We start from the raw sequence: 20,391 nt of genomic DNA on the forward strand, positions 1-20,391 counted from the left end.
TTGAGAGGGCCAGTCTACTGGGAATATGGCTAAGCTGTGCTGTGTCTGCTGAAGGGCAATTCTCACCCCATGGACTGCCAGCTCACAAGCCAGCCCACTTAACCACCAAGGAACCCAACGCATGTTAGTCCCCAACACATATTTTTCAGACTCCCCCAAAGCGTCTTTCCTCTCCCGGAAAAAAATTAAGTGACAAGTTGCTCCTCAAGAGTTCTCTCTGCCTGCACTTCTGAATCACTGCTTGTTGGAAGCTTCCAGGAGCGCCGGCCCGGGATGCGCGGAGGACGAAGGGAAGGTAGAAATGCGGATTTGCTTAGGCTGCCTGAACAGAAGTCTCTGTCTCCCCGCGCCCACGCCCCCGGAGATGCAAGCCTGCCAGAAGGATTTCTTTCCCAGCTCAACAGACAGCGCGATGTTTCCCTTGTGCCGCCTCCTTTGCATGCGCCATTTTTGGGGCGAATTAGGAAAAAACAACTTTATCTCGTTACTCAAAAAGCGCGCGGGGATCCCTCCCCAAATACGAGGTTATTGCAGTTGCGCCTAGGTTGGTTAAAGGCTTACGCCGCCTATGGGCTTTTGCCTTTGCACAGATAACGCCACCAGCCTAGAAAACGAAAACAGATCGAGCACCATACAGGCGAAAGTTCCTGTGGAAATTGAAAGGCGCCAGAGACTATGATTTCCTATGGGCTTCAAATGAAATATGGCTTATATATTATAAAGAACATGCACTCCTTTGTTTGTTGCTACCTTTTGTAGGGGGATGACACGCTGGTCCTCAGTCAGCTATGCTAAAATCCTAGATTTCTCCATTGACTTCTATGCGCTATACACACTTCCTTCCTGGGAAATTTTTTTAAAGAGCTTCATAAATGAATCAGGAAATGAAAAGACAACGAGCGGCTTCTCTCTCTGGACTTTCCTATCTCTATGCGATCCAGGCGTTATCATGATCATAGAGTTGGAATATAGAACTAAGACGTGCATGGCGCGCACGCGTGTGACCTGGGGACGACCCGGATGAACGCGCCGTTGGTACGGCGGCTGAGTAGGTTCCGTCCCGCTGAGTTACGGGACGGGGAGCCTTGAGCACTGGCAACGTTACTCAGAGTTAAGTGCAGGCGCGCTCGCTTCCTCCTCATTCGCAGAGGGAATAGGGAGAGTCGTCGTGTTTCCAGGGCAACGGTCAGTTGCTGCTCTGCTGACCCTTGGACGCCTCGTTTTTAGGCAGCAGGAAGTGACCTAAGGTGGGAGAGATCGTCGCTAAGTGGAGTCCTCCTCGGAGTTTGATACAACTGCTGGAGGGGCTCGTTATAAGCCTAGAAGATGGCTTGGTGCTAGGAAAGAGGGCCAGCCTTCAGGACGGCCACCCTCCCGCGAAACGGGAGTTGCTGCGGTGCTGCTTGTTTCCAGATTCGGCCCTAAGCGGGGACTGCTATCAGCACCGCTGCGAAGGGGCGGGAGGGAAGGCTGTGCTCTTCCCCTTTGGACTGCTGTAGTTCCCCTGCAGTAGCAGTCGAGTAAACACCATTTCTGTTGGCTATACCTCACCCCCATCCTTTGGAAACAAAGGTTGTTACCCCTGCTCCGAATTCAGGGCTGGTGGTAGAGCGTTGGGCCCTCAGGCAAAGGAACGAAGCACTGGACCCAAGCAACAGGCAGGCCTTTTTACACAGATAAATATTCAAGGTTTGCAGCATCAGTGGAGTTTTCCCATACCTGCTCTAAAGTTTGATCATATTAGTAGGCTAAAGTACCTTTATTGCCATGAAACCTATCAAGAGACGCAATGATAACAACCTTATTGTCTGTGGGGCGCCTGCAGAGAAGCTTAGCAAACCAGCTAATCCTCAACCCTGCCAGCCAACCCCCACAGCCAACCCCACCAGTCCATCCCTTTTGAAAGCCTTGGAGGCAATTGTAGAAGCTGGTCGACGTGGCTTGCTTGGTCCAACAGCCATGACAGCCGTGACAGTCACCCCAGACTTGAATCTGGATGGGAACAAGGCAGTTTTTGCAACTGGTCAACGAGGCTTGTGTGGCCCAGCAGCAGCAATCCCACCAAAGCTGAATCTGGGAAGTAGTACGGCAGTTGTTGGAACTGGCCGACAAGGCTTGTATGGCACAGCAGTGGCAGCTCCACCAAAGCTGATTCTGGGAAGGAGCAAGGCAGTTGTGGAAGCTAGTATACGTGACTTGCATTGCCTAGCAGCAAGAGTGCCTCCAAAACTGGATGTGGAAAGTAGCGAAACAGTTGTTGAAACAGGTCAATATGGCTTAGATGACCCAGCAGCGGCAGTGCCACCAAAACTGAACATGGGAAATAATAATGCAGTTGTTAGGACTGGTCAGCGTAACCTGTATGGCCCAGCTGTGGCAGTTCCATCAAAGTTGAATGTGGGAAGTAGCAAGGCAGTTGTGGAAACTGGTCAAAGTGGTTTGTATGGTCCAGCAGCTGTGACAACACCTTCGATCTCGTCACTCTTGCATCCGGGAGGTAGTGAAGCAGTTGTAGAAACTGGTCTATATGGCTTGCGTGAGCCAGCAGCAGCTGTCCCACCAAAGCTGAATCTGGGAAGTAGCAAGGCAGTTGTTGAAACTGGTCAACATGGTTTGCATAGTCCAACAGCCGTGACAACAGCAGCAGCTATCCCACAGTGCTTGCATCTGGGAGATAAGGTGGTTGTTGAAACTGGTCAACATGGTTTGCATGGTCCAGCAGCCGTAGCAACAGCAGCTATTCCATCACTTCTTAATCAGGGAGGTAGTAAGGCAGTTGTTGAAATGAGTCAGAATGCCTTTCGTGGTCCAGCGGCAGCTGTGGCAGTCTCGCCACTCTTGAAAATGGGAGATAGCAAGCCAGTTGTAGAAGTTGGTCGATGTGGTTTGCTTGGTCTGGCACCAATGGTACCAATGACAATCCCAACAGACTTCAACCTGGGAAGTATCAACACATTTATAGAAGCCAGTCGGCGTGGCTTGCTTGGTCCAGCACCCATGACAACAGTGACTGTCCCACCAAAGTTGGATCTGGAAGGTAACAAGATGGTTGTAAACGCTGCTCAGCCAGGCTGGCTTGGTCCAATACCCATGCCAGCAGTCATGCCAAACTTCATTCTGGGAGGTAACAATGGATTAGTCTTTCAGAAAGCCCCAATTATTTTCCAAAATGTGATCAAAGAGTTTCAAAGAAAGAAGAAAGAAAAAGAAGAACGAATGAAAAATAAAGTTGACATCTCAACTTTCAGCTTTCGCTTGGAACAGGAAAAAGGTAAGCAAAATGAAGGAAGCCCTGTCATGACAAGGCTACAGTCCCAAACAGATAATCCCAAGGAGAAACCTCACATTTCTGTTTTCCATACTTCTATTGGGAAAGTGGCCACAGGTGAGTGGAGACAAAAAAATTTCCAGTCTACAGTTATCTAGTGTGTAATTACTTTAGTTACTGTGCCAATTGTAGAATTAAGTATAACTCACTAGCTGACATCCTGACGAAATTTACAGAGGAAGTCCTCATGAAATTTAGTAGTCCTTCAGAGTAACTCGAGTAGTACTATTGAGTATTGCCCTTGTGGGTTGGATCAGGTGGAAACTACTGAACGTGTTCTTTTATTCTGCCTGTTTTACAAGGGTATCTGTGAATCTTTCATTACTCCCTTGCTTTGTAAATTTCCCGGTGGACAGGAGCAATTTTATTGTTCCTTGTTGCTTTCGGACTCAGAGTGTTTAATTACATCTAATGTGGCTTAATTCTGTGCTGCTGCCATAAATATACGTCACCGGATGGTTAATAAGGATATTTTACTGTTTTAAATTTTTATTATCACTATGTTTTCAATTTTGTCAATTTTTTTAACTAATTCTAATTTCAGCCTGTTTTAATTATATACAATCAATTTATTGTTATATAACTGTAATCTTTCTCTTCTGTTTTGGCTTGTGGCTGTAACATTAAAGAACTACAAGAACTATTGAGTAAGTTTGTTAGGATGTCAGCCACTGAAAACAAGTGTATTGTGTTTTATTTTTCTTAACAATAAACCAGAAACTTCATCTCTTATGTACCATTAAGTATTGAAAAGGCAATCAAAAATCTAATGAAGTGGGGGATGGCAGGAAACATATTCTTCTGTAAAGTATTTATTCACCCACATCATAAATACAAGTGCACAGGTTTTGTCACTTAGTCTTTCTTAAACAGGACAGACAGAATGATCAAGATCTTGGAGTGTTCTTTATAAAAAGAGAGGATAAAAGTCTGAATTCTAATAATAGAAAGCAGTAGGGTAAGGGTTTAGAAGGAATTGGATACAAATATATAAAATTGTGAGATACTTCAAACAGGAAAGAAAGGCTTGTGCCACTTAAAAGACTAACTATTTTAATTGTGGCATAAGCATTTGTGGACTACAATCTGCATGGCTATCCCTCTGGAGGCAGTTACTTAGAAAAAGTAATTACTGAATTGGTATTGTTTCACAAAACACACTACAGAATATTTTCCATAAAATGTAGTGATTGCTAGTGTTATAATTGGAGTAGATACTTCTGGAAGAAAGAAATCATGAACTATTTGAAAAGGTAGTCAGTGAATATTCAGGATGCCCTTGTATTGCTAGAGGAAGTATTTTATTGTCCTGTGCTTTGGGCTATTTTCTGTTAGCATGTAGTTCTATCTACAGCTGGTCATGTGTACTGGACTAGATGGACCACTATTTTGATCGATCAAGAGTGACTGATCTTAGGAGAGACTGTATTCTTTCCCTCTTTTTGTTTGTACTTTAGAAATAGCATTGGTTTTGTCTTCTCTGTTTTATTTACATGCACCTTAAGTTAAGTTGGGATAACTAAGGGAGAGTCTGACTCGTACGATACAAGAGAGTCATGACTAAGAAAGGTATATTTCTGTATACTCTTCAGACTTGTCATTCGTAAAATGAATGTATGGGAAGCATTTTGAACATTCTAAAGCAAAATATAAATGCCAAGTAGCATTATTAATATGCACTTTATCACATAGAAAATAATTGTTATAAAATATTTTTTCCTGTTTAAATGTTTCATGTAAGTCTCTCCCAACTGTGTCCACCAGGTTTCCGGGTGCTGCATTAGCCAAGGCAGGATGAGTGGGGGTTGCCCTGGTCTACTGGGAGACCATCCCCCTAACCAGATGGACTGTCTGACATTCTGATCATTTTGAGTGCCTGCATGTGGTGTTAGGATTCCGTTAACAGTCCTTTTTAACAGTCTCCTTGTCCAAGTTGGTTTAGGTGGTCTCGGATGTGGCATTGAGGTCCCCGAGGCTTTTAGACTTGGAGGACTTCAATGTCCGTATTGAGGCTGCCTTATCTGGTTCAGCTCAGGACTTCATGTTCTACATGATGACCATGGGCTTGTCTCAAATGATATCTGCTATCACATGTGTGAGGTTATACACTCAATTTGGTTTTTGGGTCATTGGTGGACCGTGGTGCTCCATGGATTATCCAGGAGGCTTTAATACCATTGTCATGGACAGATTATCTGGTGAAGATTGCACTAGGTGTTAACCTGATACACCTCTGCGAGGATGAGGGACCTATTAGGATGGGCTGCCCCTGGGGGCTTCTGGATCCTAATGGGATTCCTGATGGCTCTGGGGGATTTTCCTGCTGAGAGAGCAGACAATCCTGTTGACACCCTGATCTCCCTCTGGTATGAGGAGATGAGTCGAGCAATTAACATGGTCGCACCTAGGTTTCCTCTCCCAACCCACCAAGCCCAAGCAGTCCCCTGGTATACAGGAGAGTTGTGGGTGATGAAGCAGGCTTCACTGGCTTCCCTGTCAATGGTGGAAAACTTGGAATGAACATGATAAACACAGGCTAGAGCCAATATTAGGGCCTACTCTGTGGTAGTGATGGTGGCAGTCTCACTTCTCTACCCCCCTCCCCCTTGCATCTGCTCAGTGCCATCCAACAGAGCTTATTCGAGTGGTTTAGGGGCTGCTTGGTGAAGGCCTCAAAGATAAGCAAATTGAACCTTTGTCAGCCCACTGTGGCCAATTTCATTACATTTTGCAGATAAAATTGCTTGTATCCAGGCTGACTGGAACAGTTTTTGCAGAACCAGAACTGAATGTTGCCAAATTACCATTGGTCCTATTAGATTGGATACCTTTCAGATTGTGGTTCCTGAGGAGGTAGACAGGCTGCTTTGAACCTACCACATCCAATACATTGCCCTTCATGGGTGGTAAAGGCAGCCATTGATGGGGTGGGTCCATGGTTGGCAGGGGTGGTAAATGCCTCTGTAGCAGGTTACCCAGCCTTTGTCTTAGAGCAAGCTCACGTGAGGGGAAGAAAAATGCTGAATCATTCCCTCCATGCTTTCAGAACAAAGGCTTCTCCCCCCCAAACTTTCCTTTATTTCTGGCAGTATGCGCTGCCACCCCCACCCTCCAATTATCAACAGAGTTTGCCAAACAGAGTTTGGGTGGAATTCCTAGGGAAACACTCTCCTCTGCTATTGGAAAAATATAAAGCCTTCCACGTGCAAACTTACCCGTGATGAGAAAACTGGTAGGTTGCTGAATGATCTGAGATGTGTTGCACCAGAGAAAACCCCTCTGCAGCCCCCCTTTTCCTGAGTTTAAAAACCCACTCCAAGAGGCTGGTTAAAATGGCGAAGAACAAAAGGAAAAATAAACTTTCTTCAAAATACTACAGACAGCTTCGGTCTGAGGCTCTCACAGCTTTTAGTTACAGGTAAAAGAAACATTCAGTAGTTGCAAGAATACTTCAAAAAGCACCCCAGATGATATTTGGGGAAGCATACTTTAAAAATTGTGGTCACCCAGTTGCAAAGAACTGGAATATAGGAAAACACAAAATAACCTTTAAAAACTTATAGAGTCTTTTATACAGTGCCCTGGATGGATGGGCGCAGGCTAGTGTTTTCTTAGCTTAGTTGCGTTACAGATCAACAATCCTAGAACAATATCAAGGATATGCAAAACACATGAAAGAAATACAAATTTCTGGTGCAAAATCTGACTAGCAAGTTGTTCCCTAGGCTGAAACCCCTTTTCCTTGAAAACTCACCCATCACCTGATGAGAATCAAGCTAGGGGTGTGCACGGAACCACGGTGGGGCGGTTTGAAGGTGGCGGGGGTTTCCCTTTAAGACTGGGGGGAGGGTGCACTTATCCCTCCTGCCACTTACCCCACTCCGGCATCAGGTTTTTTAACAGCCCATAGGGGCGTACCTCCCTGCCATCCTGTTGCCCTTGTCTTCCGGATATGACCAGAAGTCGCTGACATGCCTGCGCGCGTTGGCACAGGTACACTTCCGATTTCCTCTTTAGGGGAGAGGAGGGGCTGATGGTTACAGCCTCCCAGTGTTCCCGCTAACAGTGATTCCCATATGTGTTGTTGACTACAACTCCCAGAATCCCCAGCTGCAATGGCTTTTGCTTGGGGATTATGGGAGTTGTAGTCAACAACATCTGGGAACCTCTGTTAGAGGGAACACTGCTTTGGACTCAACCTTCTTAAATAACTTTCGGCCAGTTTCTAACCTATTGTTTCTGGGCAAGGTATTGGAGTGTGTAGTGGCAGGGAGCAGATAGACTCAGAGCGACAAAGGAGCTCCTCCCTCCCAGACTTCCTCCCAGATGAGGCAGAGCGGCTGATTTCAGGCTTCTGCGCATGCATGCATGTGCGCAGAGGCCTGAAATCGGCCACTCTGCCTCATTTGGGAGAAAGGCCGGGCTGAGGGAGGGAGTAGCTCCTTTTCCACTCGGAGTCTGCCTGCTCCCTGCTTCTGGAGCTCTTGGCCGCCTGCCATGACCCACCTGCTGTCATGGTTTGATAGGTGAGTGCAGAGCTCTCACTGCCATCCATCCCCACTACACTGCTGCTGCACAGCAACATCTTTAAAAGTGTGTTTTTTAAAAATGTTAAAAAGCGAGACTACCGCCAGTAAGCGCACCCTTGCCACCTGGGCCAAGTCCCGCCCCTAGGTAGCCCGCCCCCACTCCTAAGACTCCCCGTCCCCCACTGACTTCTGTCCCAATTTTGGCCAACGCAATGTTGGCAACCCTAGCTAGATGAGGAATAACAAACTGAGACTTAATCCAAACAAGATGGATTAACTGTGGCTTCCTCATTATAGGAAGCCACAGTTCAGGAAATGGGATAGATCTGGATGGAGTTACTCCCCCAGGAGGAACAGGTTTGCAGTTTGGGAGTACTTTTGGACCCAACCCCCTCTCTGATACCTCAGATGGAGGCGGTGGCCAGGAATGCTTTCTATCAGCTTTGGCTGATTCACAAACTGCACCCTTTCCTGGAAGTGAGTGAACTTAAGACAGTGGCATACATCCTGGTAACCTCCAGGCTTGACTACTGCAATGCACTCTACATGGGGCCGCCTTTGTACATAGTCCAGCAACTGCCATTGGTGCAGAATGCTGCTGCTAGATTTCTGCCAGGATTTTTCAAAGAGACCATATTACTCCGGTTTTAAAAGAACCACACTAGCTACCAGTAGGTTTCCAGGCAAAATACAAAATGCTGGTTTTTACCTATAAAGCCCTTAATGGCTTGGGCCCAGGATATTTAAGAGAATGCCTTCTGTGTTATGAACTCCACTGCCTATTCAGATCTTCAGGGAAGGTTCATCTGAGGGTGCCGCCAGCTCATCCAGTGACGACTCGAAGGAGAGCCTTCTCTGTAGTTGCCCCAGAGCTGTGGAACGCACTTCCTGCTGAGATTAGAGCTGCTCCATCCCTGTTGGCTTTTAGGAAACAACTAAAGACATCTCTTTTCAGCCAAGCATTTTAGCTATTTAGTAGTTTTAATGGGTATTTTAATTTGATATCTTTATATGTTTTAACTGTTAAAATTTCTTAGTTTGTTTTATTGCTGAAAGCTGCCTAGAGACCCGTAGTGGGTAGGGTGTGTGTGTGAGAGGGAGTGGGAGAGGAGAGAATTTCATGGAGGACAGGTCTATCAATGGCTACTAATCTGGTGGCTATAGGCCACCCCTAGCCTCAAGAGGCAAGATGCCTTTAAATACCAGTTGGAGAGGAGCAACAGCAAGAGAGAGGGCAAGCCCTAATCTCTTGCCTGTGGGTTTCTCAGAAGCATCTGGTGGGCCACGGGCCACTGTGTGAAACAGGATACTGGACTAGATAATCTTTGGTCCTGATCCAGCCGGGCTGTTCTTATGTTCTTACCCTTCCCTGCATCCCTTCACAAGTTACTTGGCATGGAGGGTTTGCATTTTAAAGTCAAGGGGAGATACGTGTATATGCTAGCAAGGGAGAGATCAGAAAAGTAATGTGTGCAAGGAACCTGGCCACAGACCTATCACCTTTTGAGGGTCATGCTGTCTGACCCAGATACTCCCAAGATTGACTTTCCGTATCAAAATATTTTAAGCCCTTTGAGACTGAGAAATCAGAATCGCCATAGCCTATCTCTTGTCTGCTTTAGTAACACATTGAACTGCATTCCTCAGGGAGGCCTTCAGAGCCATCAATTCAGCTCTTTCAAAATCGCTCAGTCCTTAGGTAAACAAAAGGACCATTTCCAAATCTATCTGGGTGATTGTTCCATCAGAATAAGCCCATCTCCTGTCTGGTGCCAAGGATGGCACATTTATATATCCCTTACCTGTAGTCCTCGCCCTTTTGTTCAGCCACCAGGTAGGGAGGAACTGGGATTTTCCAGGCACATGGTTTTTGTCATATAAAAAGGGGCCTCACAAGCACCTCACTGTCTTGATTTCTAGACCTGCTTTTGGGTTCATGACTCCATCCCATCCCATTCATTAGGCAGGTATGTCAGGAGATGCATTGCCCCACCCTTATGTATCAAGGAGCTTCCTATTTTTCTTTCCCAAGACCCCCTTCCCATCCTAGGTATGGTTTGGGGTGTGTGTGTGTGTGTTTTAAGGTACAATTAGCTGGGTTAGGATCAGATATTTCCTCAAGTAGGAAAATTTCCCCTGCGACCCACCTTTGAGCAATATTTCTTTAAATCTCAGTGGACACCAGCTTTTTCTCAGTGGATACCTCTTTTTCTGCCATGTGCCTTCCCTAAATGGGAGGAGAACTGGTCTTGTGGTAGCAAGCATGAATTGTTCCCTTTGCTAAGCAGGGTCTGCCCTGGCTTGCATTTGAATGGGAGACCTCATGTGAGCTCTGTACGATATTCCCGGCCTTGGGATGGGGTCACTCTGGGAATGTGTGAGCACTGTCATAGGGGATGGAGCCACTCTGGGAAGAGCAGAAGGTTCCAAGTTCCCTCCCTGGCATCTTCAAGATAGGTCTGAGAGAGACGCCTGCCTGCAACCTTGGAGAAGCTGCTGCCAGTCGGTGTAGACAATTCTGAGCTGGATGGACCAATGGTCTGTATAAGGCTGGTCTGTATAAGACTCTGTATAAGGCAGCTTCCTATGTAATGTTAATCTCCCTTTAAACTGAAAATGGTTTTCCCTTTCACTCCTGGTGCTCACATGGCAAGCCAGAGAGTACCTCTTTCTGGCCCTCTCAACCCAGAAACCATCACTTCCACTCTAATTACAAGCCCCAAAAGCCAAACCATGGGCAGAAAGCCAAGCCATGGCCTAGCCACAGAAGCAAGGAGGGGTTCACCCCCTTTTCCTATCTAGCTTTTCCCGAGTCTGGGCTTCTCTCTCAAATTGGCCCTTCTCCTTTCCCTGGAAGTCCAGCGGAACCAGTCTGGGTTTTGTGCCTAAATCCTTTTAGGTGTTTTCATGTCTGACTCTCTGCTTCTATTCTAATGCGCCCCACCCCCAGGAGATGGGCTCTTGTGTCTTCCCAGTGTTTGTGAATCTGCTGTGTCTTCCACTATTTCCCTTAACCCTCTGTTGTCTGTCTCTGTCAGTCCCTCACCCCCTTTTCCTCTCCAACCTTGCTCCACTGGCCTTCTTGTGGTAGCAAGCATGAATTGTCCCCTTTGCTAAGCAGGTCCACCCTGGTTTGCATTTGAAGGGGATACATGTATGAGCGCTATAATATATTCCCCTCATGTAATGGGGCTGCTCTGGAAAGAGCATCTGCAGGCAGAAGGTTCAAGTTCCCTCCCTGGCATCTCCCAGATAGGGCTGAGAGAGACTGCTGCCTGCAAGCTGCTGCCAGTCTGTGTAGACAGTACTGAGATAGGTGGACCAATGGTGTGACTCAATAGAAGGCAGATGGGCTCAGTCTGTCCTGGCTCTGTTCAGGGTAGCTCTGGGTACCATTCTGCCCCTTCCCATGTCATCCTCTAGTCTGACCCACGCTACCTTGTCTCCCTGATGTTGTCTCCGTATTTGGCCTACTCCCTCCCTCTGGCCTCTGAATGGACTCCAACTCCCTCTCTGTACCTGAACTTGTTCATGTTCAAGGTCTGTCACGTTCTACTTCCCTTACATTGTTTCTCCTGCCTTCCCCTTGACCTCCCTACCTCACTCCCCCTCTCTGGACCTCCCTGGACCAGGGACCCAAAGCTAGTTGGGTCTCCTCCTTAAGTACACCCTGCTGGCCCCCTCAAGTGGTCATCTAGTCTATTTTCCTCTACCTAGTGTCACTCTGCACATGCTTTGTTCTTCTCTCCAGTCCTCTGATGAACCCCAGTCCTCCCTGGGTTCTTTGGTTATTCTGTGTTCCCTGTTTCTCTGGTATAGCTTGCCATGTCTTCTCCTTGTTACAATCCCTCTCCCCACCCCCCACTCTCTTATAGAGTGTACATAAAATAGACGCATGTGGCCAGCATATAGCTTCAACCATATATATGTTCATTTGATTAGTCAGGTAATTAAAAGAGAAGAACAACCAATAGTACCCAGGCATATATTTCATCTTAAGTGTTCCGTGTCATGTGGTAATGCCTCACGTGTTCATACCAATAAGGCCTCACTCTGTAATCAATAAAATATATTATTATTTGATCTCTGCTTTATCATCTTGGATTATACGGCCTATTTTATAACACCTCTTCCAGTCCCAGAGAAGCGAAGTAGCAGCCCCCCCCCCACCAAAAAAACCCTCCCCTCTTAATACAAGTATATTTTATTCAGATTAGAAAAATAATAGTTCTAGGCTATTATGGTTTTCAATTAGTTAGAATCCACATTAATAAATAATAGTATAGGATAGATACATGTTTTCTTTCTCTCTACATGTGCATGAATTTGGATTGAAGTCTGTATCTAGTTTCCAAATCTATTTATTCAGTACCATATCTACATATGTTCTCTCTTCTTTGATTGAATTTACTCAATTTACTGGGTTTACTCTACTTCTGTACTTTTTCTCACTGTTACTGACAGTACATTTATGGGCTAATTCGGGGTGTACAACTCAAATCATTCCAAGGGTCTCTTGTACACATTTAAAAATTCAAGCGGGCCATACTGCCATATTCACCTAAGAAAAGCATGTTTGTGCTCTGACAGAAGGGAAGGGGTTGACTATCACCCAATTTCTTCCTCCTCCTATGGAGACTGAGTTCACATAGGACCTCTAGCCAAAGGTTTGGCTTTTAATGCTCTGGTGCCATCTCCTCTGTGGCACTTTGTGAGCTTCATTGAAATAGCCTGAACTTCCTCCACTCCGCTCCCATGAGGCCTGTGTCTTCCTGTTCTTCCATCCAGCTTCCTGCTAAGTAGGCAAGGATCTCCTGCCCTCTTGTTCCTCCCCTGTTCTCTGGAGCCATGGTGCAGGTATCCTGTACTTGCTCATTGGCTCCGACTGCCAGTGGCTCCAGAGTCACTACTTGGCCAGCTGAGCAGTAACACCTGGCTATTTCCCTGCAGTGTGCTGCTCCGTGACTGCTTGGGGACCGTTAGGCCAATGCTGATCCTACTGCCCACTTGACATATGCCAAACTCATATGCCAAACTCATCAGCAGCTGACATATGCCAAACTCATATGCCAAACTCATCAGCAGCTGCACATTACAGTGCCACTTTCTGTTCATGGACCTACCCAAACTCCAAGAATCCGCGTTAGCATATGTGAACACTTGCACATGTATGCTTTTGCCGCCTGGCTGGCCTCCAAACAGCAATGGTATAGGCAGACTAGTAGCCTTGCACATGCACCAGGCTGCACAAAATATCTTGGTGGCCACATGTTATGTATCTCTGGATTAATTTGTGAGGGGTTGGTGAATGAATGGCTTGCCTTGTGGCAGGGTACCTTTCAGCCTATGATTCTGCGTTCTCTTTGACAGCTTTCAGAGAGGATTGTGCTTCCTTGCTTATTGGTGATATGTGTGATTTTGTAAAGATATAGCTTTTGTGTTAAGTTTTATAAGTCCTGTTCACAATTCCATATTATTGTATTGGTCTTTAACATAAATGTACTTAATAAAGAGAAACCGGCTAATTTTGATCAGGTGATTATTTTACTTTGGCGTTTTCATTTCAGTTTCTTAGGAGGCCGAGTTATAGAATACAACTATAAGACAATGGAAAAACTTAAATGCAATGGGCAAGACTTACACCTCTTAATGTATTTTGTGTATTCAGCATACAGTTAATAGAGCCAAAAGAATCTGGACATCAAGCTGCATTATATCTCAAGTGCAGTTTTAATATAGGAGGGGAGTAAATTAAGGTTTTCTACCCATCACTAGTAGCCAATCAAGTGCTATTTCCATACAGTTGGCTGCTTCCCTCTGGCTAATTCTCCCTCTCACTACTGTGGTTGATCAAATCCTCTTCTCCGTTCTGCATTAGACTGGTCTGATCACAGAGGTAAGTGGACCAATCATTGCTGGTTCCTCTCTTTCCTAATAAGTCGGTGTATACTCAAGGTTTTGCTCACTAGTGTTCAGAAAAAGTTGTAGTTCAACACATGCAGTTGTCAAAAGTTATTGTTTTGCAAATAGAGGAAAGCCAAAGGTTTGAATGTAGGCTTTCACATTTTTGAAAAGTACACATTTTCTGTTGACCTGCCTATATTTTGGTTCAAATCCATTTCTTTTCTTGGCTGAGGTTTTCAGTAGCAAGATCATTATTAAAGGTATAGAAACCAACAACCATTTGTGCAAGCAGAATGTAGATGTGCTCTTCCCTTTCCCTTTATCTTTTATATATAAAAATTACAGTTTAAGACTTCACACCTGGTTACACACCTGTTGTGACCAGGGGTGTCTCCAGTACTGATCTCTGGAATGGCCTCTCTTCATGGGGAGAGACCTTTGGAAGCAGGTCCCTTAGGCAGGCTGGAGAAGAAACTATCCCATCCTGTTCTCGCTGAGACAAGCTGAATTAATTTGCCACAGTTACATACTCCAGTCTTAGGATGACAGATGAGCAGATGCAGATGGAAGGAGAGTTCTGCTCCTGCTCCCTTCCTTGCTTGCCTGGCATCTAGGCTGCTGTTACTAGATGAAATAATAGGAAGGCTGAGGCTGGCACTCTCTTGCTTGCCTTGTAGAACTGGTGGTCTGTAGTGGGGAGGAGCATCTTTTCACCTGTCCACTAAAACTGGAACATGCAGTTAAAGAGAGAGATCCATTGGTGTGTGGTACATCATTTTTTAGCATCCTGGCTGAGTGCTGCTATTCCATCTCCATGTCTCCCCACCCTACCCCGCATATTCCCACTCCCTTACTGATTTTTCTCTTGTCATGCTTATAACAGTATTTAATTTTGACATAGTAGTGGACCCTGACCTCTTTACTGAACACTTGCTGTCTCTGCTCTTGAGGGAATGTTGACCAAAATCATCTAGAAAAATTAATATTTTATATATTTCAGCTTTCTAACCCTTTAGGACTGGAGCTGCTGGGATGGAAGAACACTAAGCTAATACGGAGTTCAAATGGAAGGAGTTAAACTAATGTGGCATTTTACTTTTAGATGTTGAAAGCCTGCCGCCCCCAGAGGAAACCAGCCTGCCGCCCCCAGAGGAAACCAGCCTGCCGCCCCCAAAGGAAGTCTGGATTTGTGGCAATTCTGTGATCTTGTCATCAAAGGGAAGAGCCAGAATTCATCCTCATGGATTGCAGTTGGGCATTCCAACTTCAACTGCACATGTGTATTGGCATGGGATAAAGGCAATGATGTGGGACCAGCTTGTGCCTCTTCTGCATGAAATTTATGATATCCGATCTTCTCCTTCTATTATAATAATTCACCTTGGGGAAAATGATCTGTTGCCTAACAACAGCTTTCCACTCATTATCAAGATGAAAAATGACTTGGGCATTCTTAGAAGAGCATTCCCAGATGCTATTATATGTTGGTCTGCACTGTTGCCAAGATGTTTTTGGAAGAACGTCCAAAAACCTGATCTTATGGAAGAAGCTGTCGAGCAAGTTAACAGAGAAGTTGCAGAATTTTGTAAGGAAAGTGGCATACACCTTTTGACACATGATTTGATTACTTCTGATAATCCAGACTTGTTCTTCTTGGGCACTAATGACCTATCTAATGAGGGAGCTGATATCCTCACAGCAGACCTAAAGAAGGTTTTAGAGTACTTCTTGGGTGTTAATGAATACTGAAATTACCAACCAGCTTCTTTCTGGAGAATGAATTTTTGAAGACTACTTGTGACATCTTGTATATGTATAGGTATCTCAAATTATGGGATGGATGGATGGAAAGAAGATGTTGAAGATACATAGTTGTCAAAAAAAGATAGGTCTATTGTTGCTTGTCCATCATATGTGTCCTGCAAGTTGTATAGATAGATAAATAAGGGTGGAGATGGCTATCTACCCATACAAGTTGGTTGATTTGTTTGTGGGTAATCTGTAATGATGGGACCATCTGATGGCCAGTGGAAGAAGCTGGTCCAACTGAATATCATGACAACTTCAGATTATGTTCTCATTATGAATGAAACTGTTCATTTTGATGTCCCAGAGAAGTATGTAATTTATAAGTTTTGAACCTGTGAAAATGAACCTTGTACAGGAGAACCTCAGTATTCACGGGGGTTCCATTCTCTACTACTACTGTGGATATGGATACTGGAACATTGGGGCTCTGGAAATCTGGGGGTTAGGTTTCCGGAGTTTGGGAAAAGTCCCAGAAATGGGGTAAAAGGCCATAGAAATGCGGGCGGAAGTGGCCTACCATTCTTTGCTGATCTCCAGTAGTGTCCCTCAATAGTGAAAAATCTGCTGAAAATCGTGGTTTTTCCCTGTTTGGTTTTTTTTTGGGGGGGGGGGGCAAGGTGCCATAAAATGGTTCCTGGTCTCAAAATGGTGACCCACAGATATGCAGATTTAACCCTTTGAAAACCTCCCCCACCCCCGGTATATATAGAGGTCGGGTGTCTATTACCTGACTTAGCTTCTGGATCTGCAGATATCGAGGTTCTGCTGTATCTGTGTATCTGTTTCCTGCTTAGGTTGTGTGAACTATGCTAGTTTTGATTTTAAGGGGCACAGATTCCATGGCATTTAAAAACAATTAGCAGGTACATATTAAACAGTTTTTCACATGTTAACTAATTGTATGTAAAATTGGGTTGGCGGGGTGGGGATGATTGTCTAGGCTATACTTAAATATATTTCTGCATATGCAAGCCTTTCAGCATTGTATATAAGCAAAGGGTGTAGCAGCAGGGCTCCCAGATGTTTTCATTGATTCCCTGTTGCAATCAATAAATTGCTTACTTCTAATGTCTGTTGGAGTCTATGGGCCTATTTCAGAGTAAGCATTTTATGAGTTGCAGTTACAGTGTTTCTGTCACAAATTATCAGTATTATGCTGTGAATTCTCTACAAGAGGTCATCTGGAGCAACAGTTTGTTATGACTCCTAATGGTCATTCTCTGGTGCATGCATCACTGATAGCACCTAGAAACTTTGCCTTAAAGCAATTTTAATTTTTCTCTTTTGCCTACAATTGCTATTTGGAGTTCTATTGTAAACTTGCCCACTGAATTACCTTAACAGCCTTGGAAAGTGGATAGTGCTGGAGCTTTTCCTGAAAGCTGTATATCTGAATAATAGGTATAGGGAAAGTCTATCTTATGACAGTACGATCTGCCCAGCATCCATAATTTATGACAATTGAAGGCAACAGCTTTACCAGTTGTCCATTAGAGAAAATCCTACATGCTGCATAATACTTCACAAAGTAGTGAGCTAACTTTCAAGTTTCCAGGCTGAATGTTTAAAAAAAATAAAAGTGGGGAGGGGGAGGCAGGATGAGAAGAGAAGGTGGAGCTGGTAAAGGGGATTCAGGAAGCTGTTTGTTTGCAGACTAACATAAGCTACAACCTATACATACTTAAACCCTGTTGAACTCGGTCAGTTTTTTTCTAGTAAATGTGCATTTATGCCAAGTGCAAAAGATGTCAAGTTGCACCAGAATGTATTGTGACAAAGAAGCAATAGCCACTGTACCTTCTGAAAATGCAAAAGCCACTAGTTAACTGGGTCAGTCTCATTTCAATGAAACTGCTAATGACTAGCTTTTGTATTGTCAAAAGGAGAGTGGCTGTTGAGTCCTTGTCCCAGTGCAGTTTGGTGCAACCTAGAATCTCTTGCCAAGCGAAAGGTAGCTTCATTAATTTACACAGAGCTTCCTGGATCACCACTTAAGGCTGTCACATATTTGAGATGGGGCTTCTACTGTGTGCTTTTCCAGCAATTTCTCTCTCTCTTATTTCCTCCCCCCAACTCTTTTTGTTTAACATCCAATCTGAGGAAAAATTATATGAAACTTGCAAACTAGCTCACTAACTTTTAGTTGATTGGGTAAAAAGCTAGTGTTCCTGTTTCTATCATTAATAGTAATTATTATCAAAAGGGATTGCAGGCAATCTCTTTCTTTTTATGTTGCTTGAATGAATAATAATCCATGAGATGTTTCTCAATGTTCTCTTTTTTCCACTGCTATTTTATTTATCAATTTACACTTATCCTTCACTTTAGAGGAGTCAAGATAACGTTGTATCTTGTATAATGACCAAAGAACTTATACATTAGTTTGGTAGGAGTTTGGCCTTAGCTTGCATATGATTCTATCTATATAGAAGTCAAACATGGAAAAATATGAACTTCCATGTATGGGTTCAATAAAAGGGTAAGAAGCAGTATTGTGCACACCATCTACGTGGATTTAGGAAAATAGACTCCTCCACTTGTAGATGATTGCCTGAAAGTTTTGTAATTATCCAAGCCAGGAGGGGGAAATGGGCACAAGTTTGGCAGTCTGGAATGTTAACTATTTTTTTAGTTGGAATTTAATTGAAAATATTGTAATAAAATGTGGTTTTTACTTTATGTAGTGCCTTCCAATGTTTTAGTTTTCACTAATGCAAAAAAAGTTCCATGCTGACTTGATGCAACAAAGTTAAAAGTAAGCAGCTGGAAAAACTATTCCTTCTGTGATTGAAAAAAGAGACAAATCTTTGCCACCAATAGCACCAATGTTGCATCTTAAGACCAGAGACGTGAATTTTTAAAGGCAGTGAATAGAGATGGAAAAATAAGAAATGCCTGCAAAGCCAAACACTTATTTCAATAAAGTGTTGATATATTTTATTTCCACAGTTGTTACTTTGTTCCACTCAGGCTAGGATGAGGCTTTCCCAAAAGTTGTATTTACAGAACTGGATCATTTTGCATTTGCAAAGTGGGGTATTATGTGCTAGAGGTAAAGGCCACAGAAAAAAGGAAAAAGAACCACATAGCAAGGGTGTAAGAAGGAGAAGATTTTGGTACACATCTGGATTTATACTTGAGAATTTGAATTATATACTGTGACAGAAATGCGTACTTGTCTTGAATGCATATTCCTTTTTTTAGCCATCTTGAATGTCAACCTGCACCTGAAAGGTTGCACCTTTCAGATGCTACCATTTTGTTCTTTTATGTGTGTTAAAATAGCTCTTTCATATTCTCCTTTCTTTGGAACGAAATCTGACCTTTCCTGTCTGACACATGAGTTGATATCTGTGGTGATCTTGGTTAATTTCAGCCTGTCTCTTTCTATCGTACTACTCCCTTCACCACCACCCCGCCATATATAAGCTGCATATTAATGATTTCATTATTGTTTGGGAACTTCAAACTTTTTTTGGAAATCGTTGTTTCATCTGCAAGTAGTGGTGATATCACTCCACATTGAAAAGATTCTTTTCTCTATTAAAGGAAGAATCCTATCTAAATCAAGTTGCTTTGTCTTTGTGTTCATCCTAATTGGTACAAAATGCTGACAATTTCTGCCAGTCTGAGAGAGGCTCTTTTTGTTCTCTAGAATGACCTGGATTCATGGATTCTTTGTAACTCCATGAATCCAGGTCATTCTAGAGAACAAAAAGTGCCTCTCTCAGACTGGCAGAAATTGTCATATGGCATTATGACTTAAAAGTACTTAATATATTTTGCTAGAGTATTAGAAATGGAGGCCCTTCCATCTCATATGTTTAGTTAATTGATTTTTAATATATAATATATAAAATAATGAATAAAAATAAAATTAGCCTGCAATACTATGCACACATCTGAGAATAAGCCCCATTGAAAGTGGGATTAACTTCTGAGTGAACGTAGATAAGATTGCACTCTTAATACAGAATCCTTGGAGAACTGCAACCAACCATATGCTCTCTCAATTTTTTTCTATTATGGCTGATGTCTGCTGATGTCTCCATTATGGCTGATGTCACACGGCACAGAGAACTGATAGCTCACATGAACCACTGGTTCCTGGAGCGCATGTTGGAGCCTGACTTCCAGTGTCAGGACAGCTATACTGATGTTAGAAGTGTCACCCAAACTCACCAATGTCGGCATATTCTACCCTACTTGAAATCAGGAAGCTGACATCTGTAATTTAAATTTGAAGAAGTTTCCAGATGGTAGCTTCTGGATTGCAGTAGAGGGTAATATGCAGACATTGGTGGGGTTGGACAATACTTGGCCTAACTGTCCTGACATTGGAAGTCTGGCTCATGCATGCAATCCAGGAACCAGCAGTTTAGGTGAGACTCTGGTTTTCCATGACATATGAAGCTGCCCATGGAGTGGGTCATGTGAATATTAAATGCATTTTTCACTGTGGGGGTGATATTAGCCCCTTTTAATGGAGGCATTGGTAAGACCTCTACTGAGAAAAACCTTGCCTGACCCTTCAATTTTAAACAACTCAAACTCAAATTTGCTGAGTTTGAACAAGGAGTTTGAGACGGTTGTTGTGGCCTAACTCTAGATGTTTCTGAATGAAATAGTTTATCTGGATCACTTCAGTTGGGCTTCTCTGTTGGTTTTGAGACGGAACTGCCCTTAGTTGCCATTTGACTGCACCTACACCAAAAACTAGTATATCCCTATAGGTTCTGGTGGACCTTTCAGTGGCTTTTGATACTACTAATCATATTCTTCTGAACTGCCTGGCCAAGTGATCTTTTGTTCTTATCTTCA

At 43.8% G+C, this 20,391-nt stretch overlaps 1 protein-coding gene across 2 annotated transcripts; it reads left to right on the forward strand.

Moving 5' to 3' along the window:
- Positions 1–107: 107 nt before the first annotated feature.
- Positions 108–18,249, forward strand: LOC128342053 (uncharacterized). 2 transcript variants are annotated; one of them, XM_053288869.1, is made up of 2 exons: positions 108–3,385; positions 14,864–18,249. In XM_053288869.1, the coding sequence occupies exons 1-2, from the start codon at positions 1,768–1,770 to the stop codon at positions 15,508–15,510; spliced, it is 2,265 nt and encodes a 754-aa protein (XP_053144844.1). In that variant the 5' UTR covers positions 108–1,767; the 3' UTR covers positions 15,511–18,249. The 2 variants fall into 2 exon arrangements, with proteins under 2 accessions (XP_053144844.1, XP_053144845.1); XM_053288870.1 differs by having other exon boundaries at positions 983–3,271.
- The last annotated feature ends 2,142 nt before the right edge of the window (positions 18,250–20,391 follow it).

The sequence above is a fragment of the Hemicordylus capensis genome, chromosome 2, assembly GCF_027244095.1.
Source record: "Hemicordylus capensis ecotype Gifberg chromosome 2, rHemCap1.1.pri, whole genome shotgun sequence".
NCBI lineage: Eukaryota > Metazoa > Chordata > Lepidosauria > Squamata > Cordylidae > Hemicordylus > Hemicordylus capensis.